Source organism: Hippocampus zosterae, chromosome 14 (genome assembly GCF_025434085.1).
Source record: "Hippocampus zosterae strain Florida chromosome 14, ASM2543408v3, whole genome shotgun sequence".
Taxonomy (NCBI): Eukaryota; Metazoa; Chordata; class Actinopteri; order Syngnathiformes; family Syngnathidae; genus Hippocampus; species Hippocampus zosterae.
In genome coordinates, this window is record NC_067464.1 from 202,161 (window position 1) to 219,452 (window position 17,292).

Below are 17,292 nucleotides of genomic sequence, written 5' to 3' on the forward strand. Positions count from 1 at the left end.
TGGCGCGCGCCGCGGAGACTCGCGGCTGGCAGGCGGACCGGCGGCCACTCGGCGGGGGGAGGATGGCCGCGCACGAGGCGCTCCGGTCCAAAGAGCATCCGCGCCTCGTTGCTCCTTTCTCGGCCGGCCACTCCGCGAGGCACTTTTGCTTTGGCTTCGGCGCTCGTTCTCGGACCGAGAGCGCGGTCCGGACTTCCGGAGCTCCATCGGAAGGTTAACGAGGAGGAGGAGGAGGAAGAAGCGGCAGCAAAACGAGAGAGGAGGAGAGGAAGAAGGAGGCGGCGGCGCCATGATCCGGATCTTCCCGGACTTCAGCGTGCAGGTGACGGCGTCGGCTGCCGGCGGGGCAGGGGCGGCGATGCTGAGCGGAGCCCCGCCGGGGCGCGCGCCGGTCCCGGGGGCGACCGACGCGAGCCCGCAGAGCGCGCAGGGACTTGGACTCGCGGGCTACCAGCAAAGGTAAGGGCGCGCGGCGCTATGGCGACCTGTGGCTCCAACGCTCCAAGTCCACTCCGCTTTCGGAGAGCAACTTGCGGACGAGCCCGTCCTCGTCCTCCTTCCTTCTCCGGGCAGAGACGCACCCGCGGAGAGCGCAGGTGGCCGCGGCCGTTTGGCAAATGTGAGGGTGACGCGAAATCCTGGGACGTCGCGCGTCACTCGGGTCCTATCGGCGGCGGGGGGTGGGGGGTGGTAAAGGTGCCAGCGCGACCGATCCAAGTCCGCGACTGCAATGGGGTGGCGCGGCAGCGGCGTGTCCCGCGCGAAGAGCGACTCGGACTCGCTCTTTGCGCCTTGGCAAGCGCAAGCGGCAGACTGACCGTGTCCCTTCTCTCCTTTGGTCTTGGCTTTGTGCTCCTACCCCCCCTCCCCCGCCGGATGCGGCACTTCCATCCTTCGACACTCGCTCGCCCCTCGCGTGCTGCCAGTGGTTGCTTGGAGGGGCCCGGGGTTCGTTGTTCTCTTTTTTGGGGTGACGCACGAGCACCCGCGCACGCGGCCACACTCGCTGAGGTAGTCCCAAGACGAGAGTGTCTCTCTCATCAAGTGCAACAGCTTGTTTTTTTTTTTCAGCGGGGGCGCTGTCATTATTTCATTGCCTCAAAGCGGAGCAGTTTTGCCGCTTGGCGAGTCCCGTGCGATGGAGCACCCCCCCCCCCCCCTCATTGAGCTCGGGTCCTTTCGCAAAGACCAGCAAGCTTGAGGGTCCCGCGCATTCTCCTCGCTGTTCCCAGCACTGCACTTTGGTGGACCGAGATGTCCCATGTTGTTGCTGAGATGTGTTGTGACCACTCATCTCGTTTGGGGGGGTCGCTGCCCAGAGTGCTGCGACCAGCGCAGGCACAACTGTTGCCTTTGCAGCTCCTCTCTCTCTCTCTCGTGTTCCTTCTTTCTGATATTTTTGATATCCTTTGCTCCTTCTCCATCTTGTGGGTGCCGCGCCATCTCAGGGAGGCGTTTCCCATTTTGACCTTGGGGTTTCCCAACAGATGTTTCGCTCGACGACACCCGTCACCCGCTTACGGCCTTCCCTGTAACCCGTGTGGCTTTTCTCCCGGTACTGCGCTTTCCTCCCACGTGGAGCGGTCGGGGACGTCTGGTTTGGACATGCGGCACCAATGATCAATGATGTCCTTTTATTGAAAAAGTCCTACTGAGCGTTTTAGACTCCATTTTCCATTTCAGTCCAAACGTCATTGCATTAAAAGAATAAAATCGGGAGCGCTCGATTCATCGTCTCGGGGAGCGACGTCAATCATGTTTCGGGGATGACAAATTAATGGATCGTTTCATCCGCGTCAACGCCGTCGCCGATTGGGTAGAAGGCGACGAGGGAGCGCTCGATGTCCATGTCGGATGACGCGTTTGGTCGCGACTGGGCAGTTGGCGGCGAGGGAAGGAATCCCAACGTCGTCGCTCGATTCTTCGTTCCAAAATCATGATTCACCAGCCACGAGACGGCGGTGGGGGGGTTGTTTGTTGGCGGTCGAGTTTGGCCTGCTTTCCGCTTTCTGTTTTCGTATTTGTTTAGGCGGCGTGCCTTTGACCTTGAGGGGTCATTGGGCGAAAGAGCCGGCGGAAGCCTCTTCGTGACGCTAGGCTAGGCTACGCTAACAATGAGATGACGCGTTTACCGACGAGCGCTCGCCACAAAGGCGTTTTTCAACGGGAGAGGCCTGAGCTCGGCAGCCATTTTCCTTGGCAAATGAACTGAAGCAGAATTCACAAGATGGAGCATCTTCACCGTTTTGTTTGCGGCGAATCGCCCTTTGACGCCGGAGCAAAAAAGCCAAGCGTGCCGCTCGCTCGTCGTCCAAACGTCATTTGAGCTCACCAACAGCTTGGAGAGGAAAACTTCGGGAGTCGTGCGCGTGCGCGTGAGATTGACGAGGTGGTGAGTGGCCCATGCGCGCCCCCGCCCCCATTCCCGATTCCCCCCCCAACCCCCCCACCTCGTGCCGACATCGGATGCAACCTGGAAGACGCGACCGGGAGGGAATTCGACACGAGGCGCTCAGCCACGCACGCGCATTGCACATGCATTGAGGCGGTTTGTCATTTTTTTTATTTTTGCGCGCGCGCGCGCAGCGGCGTGTGTGCTGCACGCAGGCGGGAGAGAAAATACGCCGCCGCCGCCGCCGGAGGAGGAGGAGGAGGAGGACACCGAGGCGGACACGCCGCTGCCCGACTGCCCACCGGGGGTGTCGTCCTCTCGGACGCCTTTTCTTCTTCTTCTTCTCCTCCTTTTTCGGAGAGGGGCGGGGGAGGGAGGTGTTGTTTTTTTTTCCTTGATCGTTCTCGTCGTCCGGATTGCAGCGCGTGGGAGGAGTCGAGGCGAGCTCGGAGCTCCGCCGCGGCCGGCATCGAGGAGGCGCCTCGCGGACGTCGGAGGCGCCTGGCGGGGGTCCCCCCCGGTCGCGTTCGGCATGCGGCCCGCCGAACGTCCCCTTTGGAGCGCGCGCGCGCGCGCCCGGACGTGGCTTTGTCTCGCGCGGCCGCCGCCGTGACGCATTGGCGCTGCCGCCGACGCCTGAGAGGAGAAGCTTGAGCGGCCAGAGCCCCCTTTTGCTCCAGCCGCCCCCCCCCCCCCCCCGCCGCGGGAACATGGCGCCCACCAAGGCCAGCATCCAGCACGAGCACGCGCGCAAACAACGGTAAGCCGCGCGCGTGGCGGCGGTGTTTCGACGTGACGCTCGCTTGAGCCGAGCGACGGTGTCGCGCGGACGCGCCCGCGCGCCCTCGCTCAATCATGCGTAAAGTTTGAGGGCGGCCCTCGTCGCCGCCTTGTCAATTGGAAACAAGTGCGGCCGCCGCCCCCGCCGCTCCGACTTGTCACTTGTTGCTGCCGCCTTAAGGTGACGCTCATGACGCTTCTCGTTCTTCAAGCGCCTGTTGACGTCACAACGAGACTCGGAAAGGCGCTTCGACGGCCAATTGCACCGCGCTGACTCGCCATTACTTTGGGCCGGCCCAAAGTAATCGGGCCTTTCACTTCCTTTTTCAAACTGTGTTTGAGAACAAGTCCCTTCTTTCCAAGGGGAGCGCGCCGAACGGATGACGTCGGCCAAAAACGTCCATCGTTGAAGAGAAAAGGCGCCGTTTGCCGACCTTGTCACGCAGAGAATCGGCCAAACGTAGCGCTTAGAGAGCCTTGTGTGCTTCGCCGCTCGGGTCTCAGTCATGGTCAAAGTCATCGTTCTTGAGCACGCGTGTTGAAGTGATGCGCGTCAACTGTTGCCACGGCTTTGTGCGGCAAGGACTTCAGCTCGGCTTGCCTTGTTAGCTCGAGACCGCTCTTGGTTTTGTTTCTCGCTTTGCAAAGCTGCATTTAGCTTAGCGTAGCTAGCCAGATGCTAAACGGCATACGTAGCTGTTAGCGGCAGACGCCCTTCGTGCGGAGGGGTGCCGATCTGACTTGACTTGGTGCGCGTTGGCAAGCCAAAAGTCTTTCTTCGGTTTGGCTCCGAGATCGTGCCCACTGTTTTTGTGTTTTCCGCGTTTGTTTGTTTAGATTCGGGCTGCGTTAGCCTAGCCTAGCGCAGCCGAGTGGTTGATTTGGTCAAAGATTTTTGAAAACTTGCGCGGCAACCCCAAGGCGGCCTGACAACCCGTTTTCGCCAAGTTGGAATTCCGTCTCGACTCTTTGGATCAAATTGCGGGCGTCCATATTTTCCCGTTTTCATTCTTCCGGAAGCCGCGAGCGCGCACGCTGTTAATTGGAGCGGGAGGTCCGTGACGGCGCCGCATCGGCGGCTCGTCGGCCACATTAATGAGAATGATAGTGGCTTTAAAAAGAAGTCGCGAGTCCGTTCCGCACTCTGACCAAAATCATTCACGGGCGCTTCCTCCCCATTCTTCCGAGTGGCCCCGCCCCCTCACGATTGGATCATTTCTACCCCCAACCGGTTGAACATTTCCGCATTTGGGTGGGTGCTTTTGCTGCTTTCTCTTTCTCACGTCATTCTTTTTTCATTCCTTTAGGGCGCACGCACAATTGCCCCCCCCCCCCAGCGCGCTAAATTAAATGTAGAGTTGCCCCCATCCGCATGACAAACGACGTTTGATCATGGTTTTAGCGCTGATAGCGGGCCCGGCCTCCGGTCACACCCACGCGCGCACAAATATCATCTGTGACTTGTTTTGTTTGGCTGCGTTTGTCCTTCGTTCAGTCAACATCTCGCCTCATACGTCAGCAAAACGGCCGTCTAGCGTATGTGGCAGAATGTTTTGCTGCGCGTTTGTTTGCGTCTTCGCATGGGTGCAGTTCCCGGTGTGCACGCAAGCGCTTATTGGTCTTGTTTGCAGGAGTAACGCGTCCCTTTCCGTGCCATTTCCACTTTCACGTCCATATTCAACTTCCATTGCTTGTTTTGCGGGTGTACCCACGCTGGCGTGTGTCGTCTGAGCGGTGGCGGAGAAAAAAACAAAACCAAAGTCTCTTCTCCGGGAGTAGATAAGAGCCCCGTGTAAGTTTGCTGGCTGTTTATTTCCATTTTAATAAGGTTCATCTTTCATACGTCCTGTCAAGATGGCCGACGCGCCACTCGCCGGCCGGCTGGCTTTCTTGGAAGCTAGCGGGCGGCTTAACGTCACGTTGGGCCAAAATGTGCACATGGTGGCTTTTCTCCAACGTGGCCTCGTTGTGGACCGTCAGCTCGCATGCGAAGCGCCGCGGCCAAGAGAACACGAAGGCCCGAACGCAAACGCGGCGTATCGGAGAGGACGCCTGTGAGCGCGAGTGCAACCATAACGTCGCCATGACAAACGGGCCACTTTCCTCAAAGCTGACGGCCGAGCGCTTTTTGTTTGGGAGCTCGACATTTCCCGTGTTTCGGAGCTAGCATTAGCCTTTCTACTTCCAGTCTGGTTGTGTGAAATGTCCCATTTGTCAGTTTTTGTCCGTTTGTGGCGTCACTGCGGACGACCGAGTGATGATGAGCTTCCTTTTCAGAGGTCTGACATTTTGTTTTTGTCAGTTTTATTTTTTAATGGATTTGACATCAGTCTGGCGTGCCAGTTAGCATGCTAACGTTGGTCTTGGTCATGCTGTTCAGCGTGTACCTAATCGAGCGGCCGATGTCACGGGTGCGACGGAACCTCCTCCGAGAGACGCAATCGTCGCGCCTTCTCCTCCTTTTACCGACAAAAGGCGTCTCTGGAGATTGGCGAGACTTCGGGGTTGCCGACGCAGCCGTTCTTCCGGCCTTGCTCTCGTACTCTGCGGAGAGCCCCGAGCGGGATTTCCCAATGCTGTCACGTGTGTGTGTGTGTGTGTGAGAACGTAACGCCCCGATGCCCCCTGGGTGACCTCCACTTGTCCTCTGCCTTTGTCCTTGCGCCGTCTAATTGGTGCTTGTTTAGAAAAGGCAAAGGTGTTCGGTGGCTGCCATTCCCAGACTGCTTCTTTATTTGCGAGCTATTCATGAAGAGAAAAGGGAGGTGGGGCACCTCATGTTATGCGCGAGTGTGTGTTTTCTTGCGATGAAACAAATGTGTGTGTGTGTGTTGTGGGAAAGCGTGCGTGATTGCTGAAAAGGAACGAGTGCTGTTAGCTTTAGCCATTAGCATTGCTAGCATATGCAGCCGACACGACGGGGCGTGTCTTATTCAGTCTCAAGTTTGTCTGCCAAGCGAGTCTTGAGCTCAATGGGATTGGAAGCAACGTAGCCATGACGTTGAGCGTTTCATCACGGGGGGGGGGCTGAACTGCACTCAACTTGTTTGAAGTGGGACTTGCTTCTTCCTGGCTGCCAGCCTGCCTTCCTTGCTTCCGATCTTTCTTCCTTTCCTCTGCGCGTTTCTTCTTCTTTGTCCGGTCCCTCGCCTTCTCGTCTCCTTTCCATTCTGCGCCCGGCCTCCTCGTTTGGGCCTCCTTTGCGGGCCGGGCGCTAAAAAAGCCCCCCCCCTGGGCCCGACCGCCGCCGTCCTGGTGTCTCCTGGCGACACGCTGGAGTCTGCTGGCGATTGCGCGTGTGTGAAATGCGTGAAGCGCGGCCCCTTGTGCCACAGGTGGAATTGGCAAGGCGTCATCCGCACTTGTTGGCCCAAAATGCATTTCTTGCCGTCTCTCTTTGGCGCCGCCCGCCGCCTCTCTCGCTCTGCGGCCGTCGCCGCCACCGCCGTCCTAATCTGGGCGCCATCGCGGCGTCGTCCGGCCGACAAATCCCCCGTTATTTGAACAGATGCTCGGGAATCCATTGTGCTGATAAGTTGCCTCTAGTTAGCATTTAGATTACCCGCAAAAATGGAGCAATTTACGAGTCTCCCTCCCAGCATCAAAGCCCCTTCGCCGCCGCCGCCGTCATTTTCTCCTCCCGCCCCCAACACCCTTGGAGTGCGTGTCACGCTTTGTGCTCCGCCGCTCTGCTAGCAATTACACTGACGACTCTGTTAGGACGCGAGCAGGGTGGGGGGGGGCGGTGGTCTTTCTTAGCTGGCCGGAAGCAAATGGCGGGAAAATGCACCCTCGCAAGCTGCGGGATGAACACGGCTCGCTCTCTTCATTCGCCAACCGCCAAAACGTTGGTCAGCGCCAATGGAAAATGCCAGCAGTTCGCACTTTGAGAAGCAAAACTATGAAAGGTGGGGGGGGGCGGCAACCTCGGGTCCTTGATTAGCTGGGACCAAATCGAATCCGCCGCTCGGCATTTCTCCGCTCAACGCGCTCCGTTCAGAAGCCGATCGGACATTTTGCGCTTTTGCCCGCCACCGAACGCTTTGGTGTGAGTTTGACCTTGAAGTGTTTTGTCTTGACCCCCAATAGGATCTTGTGATGCTTGTGTTGCCGTCGCGGCCGTTGGGCCGCGCCGAAGAAGGAGAGGGCGGGCGGGCGGGCGGGTGGGCGCGCCCTTTGGTGTCGTCCGGCTAATTTGCAGCGCCACGCGTGTTCACGCCTCCTCCTCCTCGCCGCCGCCGCCTTTGTCCTCCCCGCTTCCTGTCCCTCCTTAACGCCGCCGCGCTCGCAATCCTTCACACTCGCCCAACAGGAAATTAAAGGAGCCCTGAGCCGGCGGCGACACTTTTTGATTTGTGGCGGGCGCTATCGCGAATGAAAATCACCAAAGACACTTGTGGAGCGAGCGCACGGCCACGCAATAACGCCACCGGCAGACGGATGCGCAAGCGTTGCTGCCTTTGCCCGCCCGAATGGCCAAAGAGTCGCCGTGAAATTCGGCGCGGACGGGAACGCTGGAACGCTTTGATGACGCCCTCCAGCCCCGTCGGCGCCCATTTGGGCCCTGCCGCCTTCGTCCCAGCGCTCGGCCCGCAGGCCGTGTCTTCATCAGGACGCTACTTTAAAAATAAAAATGGTCTTTTTGCACCCGCGCACCCCCTACGTACACTGCCACTGTGCTTAGTTCAGGAAGTAGCGTTAGCGTTAGCATTAGCGTGAGTTGAGCGCTCGCCGATTTGGAAGCCGTCGTTGTGTTTCGAAAGCCGAAAGGTATCGCCGGGCTAATTAGCTTAGCGGACGATTGTAGCCGATGCGCCGTGACACGATAGCACGCCTCCCGCGTCTCGCGGCCTGACTTTCTACCTCTGGCAACTCGCGTGGGATGGCGGGTTATTGGCGGCGGCGGCGGCGGCGCTCGCTACGTTCAGTGGCTGCGCCGCAAACGACCTTGACGGTGGCGGCTCCAGAGTTTTTCTTTGTGCCCGTTTGAGTGTTTTACTTGTAATGAAATGCGCACGTCGTGCGCTGAAGGCGTGATTAGCATATATATTGTATTGACACACGCTTGCGCTTTTCTTTTTTCTTTTTCTTTCAAGTGTGGCAGTTTTTTTTTTTTTTTGGATCTGCGCCGCCGCAGCGGTCGGCCATTATTTACACTTCACCTCAACAAGGAATTAGCGGCAAAAGCGGGACGTGTCCTCCGTTCTGTTTTTGCTCTCTGTGTACGTTCGCGTCGCTTCTTGATGATGTCATCTTGGCACGTTGACTGTCAAAACTCACTAAGAAGAAAACGATGCGGCGTCTTCGGTTCATCTTTTGGGACGCATCCATCCTTCCTTCCATCCGACGTTCTCTCCTTCCTTTCCGCCTGGGGGGGCCATTGCGGCTGTCGCGATTGGTCCAAAATTTAGTCTTTGCTTTCCTTGCCCCTTTTTTCCTCCTCTCCTTCCTCGCCTTGACCATTTCCGTCCTTCGCACTTTTCTTTGTCTTTGTTTTTCTTCCCGCCTTCCCCGTGGCAATCGTTGTTGTTGTTTTTGCACCCGGGAAGGAAAGAACAATGAAAGCCAAGGGGATTGTGAAATCCTCCCTTCTGTGGCGCGCCGGCTCGCCCCCTCCCCCACCCGCAATCTCTTTGACACCCCCCCGCCCCCACCTGCTCCTCTCACCCCCCTGCACAAATCAGATATGACAGGAAATATTGTCCTTGTAATGGAGACTCAGGGCACTCTGCCTCAACGTGCGCCGCTAAATAGGCCCCATATACATACACACACACACACACACACACACACACACACACACACAGACGCTCACGCGTGCCCGCGCGCTTGCGTGTGCGCACAGAGTGAAGCCAAGTGAATTATGGGTCTGCAGTGTGACGGTCATCTGGGCCTGTTGCGGGCGCGCAAAGCTTTTATATGGCTGGCCGCTAATTGGACGGCGCTTGATTAAAAAAAGGGCGACGCGCATGCCGAGGTCGTTGTGACACGCTTGGCCAGGGCCTTGCCGTTTTCACCATCATGGAGAGGCAATATGTGCTTTCAATAGATGGTTTGGAACCTGGTGACGGGATGACACCTCCCCCTCAAGCCCCCCTCCCCAAAACAAACTAACTAAACTTCAGGCGATTGACCGCGAGTGGCGTTTCATTTTGCGGGAGGCGGGCAGTTGGATTGATATGGCAAAGTCCTCAAAACCAAAGCAAAGTACCACAGACCCTCCTTCTCCTTCTTCTGCCATTTAGTGCCCCCCCCCACACCCCCAAAAAAGTGCGACCTAAGTGGCGTACTCGATCTTCCCCCGCATTACAGTTTGGTGAGCTAGCCGGCAGGGACAGGTGAAGCAATTTTTTTTCTCTCCCCCCCCCCCCGCCCCCCCGCCTTCTTCCTCCTCTTCTTCGCCTCCTAACCTTCGGCGCAGACATGAGGAGCGTTTGATTGACTCGATCTGGCAGCCGACACGCTCGCTCTCACGCTGTTCTCCAGGCGCCGAGCGGGACGCCGCCGACATCAAACGCACTGCCGGCGCTTTAAAGGCTTCTTCGGACGACCCCCCGCCCGTCCATCCTCGCACCCTCTCCCCCGCCACCGCCATCATTTACTCAGCCTGCCCCCACTCCCCCCCACTCCACATCGAAAGTGAGCTCCAAGAAAGACAAGTGGCTCCTTCTGGAAAAGAGTGTCCAAATCTCGGATGATTTTGTCCGTGTGATGTCATGATGACATCATCAATCCTCATTGTGACACGATTCCGCTCGATCCGGACGTCCCCGTAAAAATAGCGTCACGGTCGCAGGTGCGGTCGAATGATGGCCTTGAGCGGTTTGGACATTCCTCAGCATCCCCCGTTTTGATTACGATGACCATGATGACGGCCATCAACGGGCAGCGCGGCGGCCGAGCGCGTTTGTGTTTGTGACCAACAGGTGGCACTGTAGGGCTCCCCCTGCACCGGCGCACCCGCCGCTCATCGTTTGGTTCGCGTGCGCTTGAAAGGACCCCCCGGCCCAACAGTGCACGTGTCGTCTTTAGTTTTTGCTCCTTTGATTTCTTGGCCTTTCCTGGACTTTCTTTGAGTGCGTTTTTGGACTCGGTTTCTCCTGCGTGCGGATTTTGCGTGTTGGCTTTTCTCGGGTACATTCCAAAAACAGGCGCGGCGGGCCGATTGAGCGCTCCGAATTTGGTCCCGCGCCGCGAGTGTGAGCGCGGACGCTTGTCGCTCTTCGTGTGCCCTGCGATTGACGATCGGAAGATGGACGGCTGATTCTGAATCGTGTCTTTTTTGCTGTGTGTGTTCTGCAGCGACCCCTACTGGGAGCGTCCGGCCAACGCGGGGGGCTGCTCCGCCGCCCGGCCCAAGACCCTTCACCTGGCGGGAGGACAGCAGCATACCTCGTCGCCATGGTAACCGCCTCTCTCGATCGTCTGCCGCCTTCTCTCCTCTTGCGGGGCGCCGAGGTCTTTGTCGCAGAGAAAAGGGATTTGGAGTATCATGAAACGAAAGGAGGATTTGTGTGGAGTCGGCCGCAGCTCAAAGAACGCCACGACGGTTATTAGCTCATTACAGGACCGGCTTAGCGTCTGCGTTTTTGCGCGGCGCGACACCCGCGGCCGCCGTTCGGCCCGACTTCTCGCCTTTGATGGCGGCGCGCCAACGCGACTTCCCGCTGCCGGTTTGCCGCCTTCGCGCTTGCCGAAAGCAAGTTTGCCTTCCTCTTTTTGTTCCACTTCCACTTTGGGGCCCATTTTGACTTGGAACCTCGTCGGCGCCATTTTTTTTTTTTTTTTTACTTCCTCATTTTTGGGGGCCGCCGTCACCTGAGCCGCTCGACACCCGGAGGTCGAAGCTGCGACCCGCCCGCCGACCTTCCCGGCATGCTCGCTGCCACAAAGCGCACATCTTACTTCCTGGCTGACAAGTGCGACGCAGCTCGCTGCACTTTACAACGAATGTACACACACACACACACACACACACACACACACACACACACACACAGACTGTGTGTCAAGCTCTTTAAAACCCCATCAAGTCACCAGGCCGGACTTTACGACGTACTTCCCGTTGGCGTTTTTAATGCGCACATGCGCACAGGAAGCGGTTGACATCCGCGCGCCGTCGCCAGATAACCGCACGGCCGCATCGGCCATGATGAGGACGAGCGTCGCGTTCGCTCCTCCGACGCGCCGCCGTAAATCCGTCCCATCGAGTCAAAGTCAAACACGCCTCCTCACGCGCGCACGGAGAAAATCAAAGAGCGGAAGCCGTATGGCGTGGCGCGGGTCGTACGACGGCCGGCCGAGGACGTGGCCGTTGGAGGATAAAGAAGGTACGCGGCGCAATCTTCTCGGGAGCTCCGCCTCGTCTCACACGTGTCGTCGCCCGGCAGGCTGCAGGCTCTGCGCAAGGAGAAGTCCCGGGACGCGGCCCGGTCGCGGCGCGGGAAGGAGAACTTTGAGTTCTACGAGCTGGCCAAGATGCTGCCGCTGCCCGGCGCCATCACCAGCCAGCTGGACAAGGCCTCCGTCATCCGCCTCACCATCAGCTACCTGAAGATGAGGGACTTTGCCAACCAGGGCGACCCCCCGTGGAACCTGCGCGCCGACGCGCCGCCCCCCAACACCTCCGTCAAAGGTACGAGCGCCGGCTCGCGTGTTCAAATGAATGGAAGGGGGGCGGGGGGGCTGGAAGAGATTCGATTGAAATGGATTTCCGTCACGCGGTTGATCGGATGCGCGCGCTCCGTCTTTGGATATGAACTCGGAAGACAGGCTGGCGCCGCGTCCGCAATAATAAAAAGGGGCCGGACTTGTCAAGCCACGGAGGAAGTCAAAGTCCGGTCCAAGTTGTTGTGCGCGGGGACGGACGCCTCGTTAGCCGCTGCGCTAATGCGGCTTTGACAAAGGTGCGCCGAAGAAGCCGAGCGCACGTTACCTTTGAAATCGACATTTGCGGCAACCGCCATCTCCAAAGGAAGACGGCGCATACGGCGGGCTGGCCGCGGCAGATGGCCTCATTGTTGTCGGCGCTTTGAAGAGCCGCGTGCATTTCAATAAAACCAAGCCGCACGCGCACCTGTGGCAGATTTCCAGGTGTCAGATAAGGAGACACTTTGAGCCTTTTCCCCCGTCCTTTTGTCCAAGAAAGGATCGGCGCTACTTTATGTGCCCCCCCCCCCCCCACCGACCCAAAAGTCCCGTCCGGGGCCTCGTTGCTGTGCTCCCGCAACGACGGCAGCATTTCCAAACTTTCTGCCACGCAACTCGTGAGCAATATGAGCAGCAAGTCCATCTTTTGCTCCCCCCCCGCCCCGCTTGCCCTTTGTGTTAATTGAGCCATCAGTTGCTCTTCTGCAGTTTAGTGTTGCAGCTTTTGACTCGCCGTCATGCGCTCTCCACATCTGCTGCGCCACACAAACAAGGCTGACCTTTTGCAGCATCCCGACCCGTGCGCGCGTGCCAGACGGAGGTGGGGGGGGGGCTGCTTGGGCTTTACAGCGAGAGCAACCTTAGCAAAACGGACGCGTGCATGCGTGTGTGTGTGTGTTTCAGCCAATGTGTTGCGAGTGTGCGCGCGTGTGACACCTGCTCATTCATTATGCATGCCGAGTGCAGCAGACACCAAAATGTGACACTTTGACACACACCACAAAATCAACACACACACACACACACACACAGCATTTCATTGGGATGATTGTTGACTTGCATATTTTGTCCATGGAAGTCATTTTCTTCCAAGGGGAGGAAAGGCGTCGGCGAGTCGGGTTTTGGCGTGGCCGTTGTTTCTTTGTGTTCTTTTCCTCGGGGCTTGTCTCCTGTTTATGGATGCCACGCACGCTCGCGCGCGTCTGTGGATGTCATCGCCTTTCTTTTCACTGATGGTGGATCATTCCCCCCCCCCCCCCCCCCGAGATATGTTGCCGTGCCACGTGTCGCGTACGTGCGCCTTGCCAGCGTATCCTTGTTTTTCCTTTGCGCTCATATTCTCAACAAGCGCGCTTGATGGCGCCTCCGGATTAGCGTGCGCGCGAGCGTGGCGACACAGCGGCTTGCCACCGAGTCGAGATGCGTTTCATCCAAATGAAACCATGCCAGGGCCACGGGACAAAGACGGAAAAGACGGCACACGCTCGATGAGGGCGCCGTGGCGTCTCGTGGCTTTCGGATGCCGAACGCTTTTGCGTCTTTGAACCGTCCCGCCCGAAAAGGCCGTCGCAGCTGCATCGCAGATGACACCTGGCAAAATGCCGTCCGTCGCTCCATCACCGTCGGCACTCTGAAATCGCTCCGCCGAGCCATCGCCGCACTCAAGAAACAATCTTTGCAGGTGGGCTTCTCCGACCCGGGAGCGTCTCCTTTCCCCCTAGTGGCCGCGCTTCAAGGTCACCTTCAGACACAAAGTTCACGGAGACACGACGCCACCCCCCCCATCCTCCCACCTCATTTCTGCCCCCCTCCATCACAACAACATGTCATCACATTTGAGGCTGAGTGAACGTCACTCCGTGGCTGCACTCGGATGACCTTCACGATGACCTTCACCGACCATGCCGGCTTGAAACGCTTCTCACCTGCTCGCACACGCGCGCCCCCCCCCTGCACCCCCAAAAAGAAGAAGGAATTCTTTTCATGTCTTTGTAAAAAGCCAGCAGGAGAGTTGGAGGACACAAAGATGAATGAATCAGACCAGATCAACTGGAGGCAGAGGAAGAGGGATGGGGGGGGGGGGGGGGCGAGGGGGGGGCATGTTGACTGAACTGTGAAGTTCCGCCGCCATTTGAAGACTCGCTTAGCAGCCATCCCATTCGCTAATAACGCTCGGAAGGCTCCTCCTCCCCGTCCGCCCGCTGCCGCCGCCGCCACATCAGCTCTTGTTGGATCTTTCCGGATCAAACGAGCCCCCCCCCCCCCCCCCCCCCCGAGAAATGACTTTGATGTTCTTGAAAAGACGACAAAGCGGTTCTCCCGCGCGGAGGAGGACGGACGACGCCAAATGAACGCCGAGCGGTTTCCGTCTCTCGTCGCGGCCTTGCGTCACTTCGGATCGCACGTGCGCATTGCAGGCGCGCGTGAGGAGGTGCTCCAAAGCCTGCGCCTGCGCCTGCGCCTGCGCCTGCACGTGCGCGTGCACGCGTCAACTTCCCTCCGTGTTCTCTCTCTGGCCCTTTTAAGCCTTTGCCCGCGTGCACGCTGAATTGGGTTGTGTTTTGCCTTTGATTGCGCTCTTATCAACTCCGCATCACTTGTGTGTGTGTGTGTGTGTTTCCCATATGAGCTGTGCCTAAGCCCGGGGATGAGCATCATACATCATCGTTCTACTGTACCAGATAGCTTATCACACACACACACACACACGCTCACTGGGAGTTATTATTGTTGGTGTTTTTTTTCATTTGGCACTGCGAGATAAAAAAAAAAAGGTTTGGGTGGGACGACCCGGCAGCTTGTTTATCATCTCACGCGTTAACAAGCACGCACGTGCGCACGTCGGCTCAATTTCAAGAACTATCCCGCTTTCTTCATAGATGCCGAGAAAGAGCGACAACTCGTTCGTTTGCAAACAGCAGATTGAAATTCCTCCGTTGTCCTCTGGGGGGCCGGGGAGGGAAAAAAGTTTGGGAGATTTTCTCTCACCAAGAAGATAAATCTTTTTAAGAAATGGGATCTTTTTCAAAGTGTTGAATATCATCGAAACAAAGTCAGATCTTATCGAGGAAAAAACAAATCGCTTTTTGTGAAAAAAATTTTTCCAGATATTCTTGAGAAAACAAAAAGTTTGCTATGCTTTTTGAATGAGTTTTGGGGGGGGGGGGGTTTGAGTGTCCGACATCAAAGATTTTTCTTTGTCTTTTTGAAGTTGCATTTGTGACGTGCATTTCCCAAAAAAAGATTCGATTGGTGATGTTTTGTGCTTTTGGACATGCGTTTGCTTTTGTCTGGAAGCAAAATGTCCGGGCATTTTCTTCATTTCACGGCAGCGGGCGCGCGGCTTGTCAAGCCGGCGCGCTAATCGATTGACGGCAACGCGTGCGGAGCAGCGGCAGCGGCGCATTAGTCAACGTCGCCGGCTGCCGCGGTGAGCGAAAGATGGAGGCGGGCCCCCGAGCCGCCGACGGGAAAGCGGCGGCGGCGCTCGGGATCCTTGTTTCCGTGGCGACGCATCGCCGCGTCGCGCGCTTGTCCTTGCGCCGCCGCCGACGACTTCCGGTTAGCTGGAGGTGAAGCTGGCGTGCGCGTCCTCGTCCCCTCGCATGGCTTGCGTCACAGGTCCCGGAGGGCCGCCGGCCGTTCAATGTCGGGCTTGCGCAGAGCTTGCTGATGAGCTGATCATTTGAATCGGCTGCGTTGCGACGGGGAGACGCGGAAAACATATTTTCGGCGTATTAGCATGTTCCCGCGTCGCTCCCGTCCCCGTGTGGGTCGCCGAGACGTGTTCACTTCACCGCTGGTGCGTATTGGCCCCCACCTCATTATTCATGTGTGTGTGTGTGGTTCAGGAGGCTGATTCCTAATGACTTGTCTGCGCCCTCCGTACCCCCCACCCCCCACCTCCCGCAAGAGCTTCCTGCCTCACTGAACCCTCACCGTGTGCTTGTCCATCAACCGTCGGCATTATTTTCAGTGGGAGGAGACATTTTGGATGTCAAAGGTCACATTGCTGCATCATTGGCACGTTGCACCGGCACAGGTGGAACAAAAGTGTTCTTGGGTATTTTTTTTTTGGGGGGGGGGGTGCGATATTCTGTCAATCCTGTCCCCCCACCAAAAAAAAAAACAAAGGGTGGCCGGGGCTCGTGGCTTTTCTGAGTGTCCTGCGGTCTCCTCCCACGAACGTGTTAGCACGTTAGCATGTTAGCTTTATTGAAGAACAAAAACTGTTGCGGGATAGTCGGATAGTTTTCGAGGCGGGGGCTGGGGAGGGGGTGCGATGGGGAGCTTGGGAGATTTTACGCGGCTTGTCGACGAGCGCCTTCGGGTGGCGTTTCTTCACAAAGCGATCGAGGGGGCTCATCTCATTTGGTGTTTTTGATGACCAAACGTAGGTTCGGCGGTGGGCGGGGCGCATGGTCAGTCAGCCGCAGCCTGGTAACCGGCGTGCGTGGATTATTAATGTGAACGCTGGTCAAATTTGAAACGTGCTTTTAAAAGTCGGCTCATTAAAATGAAATCAATTCAAACGCCTGCGGCGCCGCTAATCACTTTTTAAGCAGCTCGGGGAGTGCGCCTGCGCCTGCACGTGCGCTCACGTGAGCGTTAGTTGGCACCGCAAACATCCTCTGCTCATCACTTCCGGTCCGTGTCTGGTACGTGTGTGTGTGTGTGTGTGCGCTCATATTGTAAATGATGCTGCGCTAATGCTCGCAGCCATTTAGCCAAGAGATGCCGGCACCATGTTTTACTTTGAAATGCAACTTTTCATTGACTTGATGACGCATGCACGCACACGCGCATGCGCACACACACACACACGATTCCTTTGTCATGCTAACAGTCTTTTTTTGACTGTTTGTTTATTTAGCACCTAGCACGCAAGCAGGCATACACACACTCACACACACACACACACATCCATGCACGCACGCAGGCGCAGAGCTCTCTGTGCCCCAATGCACACAGGCGCGCACTTGCAGCGAAGCGCTGAGAGCGTGGCCGCGGGGCTTTTATCATTTGCCGACTTTTTCTTCTTTTATTTGGTTGTTTTGAAGTCTCGGCGGTCCTCTTAGCACACCTTTTTCTTTCGGATGAAGGTGATGATGATGAAGATGAAGCGTGCGCGGAATCGTCGGACGCGAGCCGCCCGATGACAACCTCGATGGCGCAACATCATGAGTTGTTTCCACCGATGCTGAGAACGCGCGCGGTCGAAATGCAGCGTGCCAAATCTCTTGTCACTTTTCCACCCGCTGATGATGATGATGATGATGATGAGGAGGAGCTGCGGTCAGCCCAGCGTCGCATTAGCGTAGCCCCCGCGCAGGCCGCTCGGTACGCGGGAAACGGCCTCGGCGGTTCCTCTTGTCCCGTGCAATGTGTGTTTGTCACGGCAGGCTGGCTCAACGTGCGTGTGTGTGCGTGTGTGTGTGTTTTGGCGTCCACGGCTTTGCTCGTTTCAATGT

General features: G+C 57.5%; 1 protein-coding gene across 2 annotated transcripts in view; it reads left to right on the plus strand.

The window, feature by feature from the left end:
* Positions 1 to 17,292, plus strand: part of LOC127614109 (neuronal PAS domain-containing protein 3) — a 33,027-nt gene continuing 15,735 nt past the window's right edge. Inside the window, exons 1-3 of one of the 2 annotated variants that reach the window (XM_052085257.1) lie at positions 1 to 459; positions 10,475 to 10,576; positions 11,563 to 11,807. In XM_052085257.1, the coding sequence (XP_051941217.1) occupies positions 290 to 459; positions 10,475 to 10,576; positions 11,563 to 11,807 (517 nt within the window). In that variant the 5' untranslated portion in view covers positions 1 to 289. Of the gene's footprint in view, positions 460 to 2,590; positions 3,153 to 10,474; positions 10,577 to 11,562; positions 11,808 to 17,292 lie in introns of those variants that run through there. The other variant, XM_052085258.1, reaches the window with a different exon arrangement.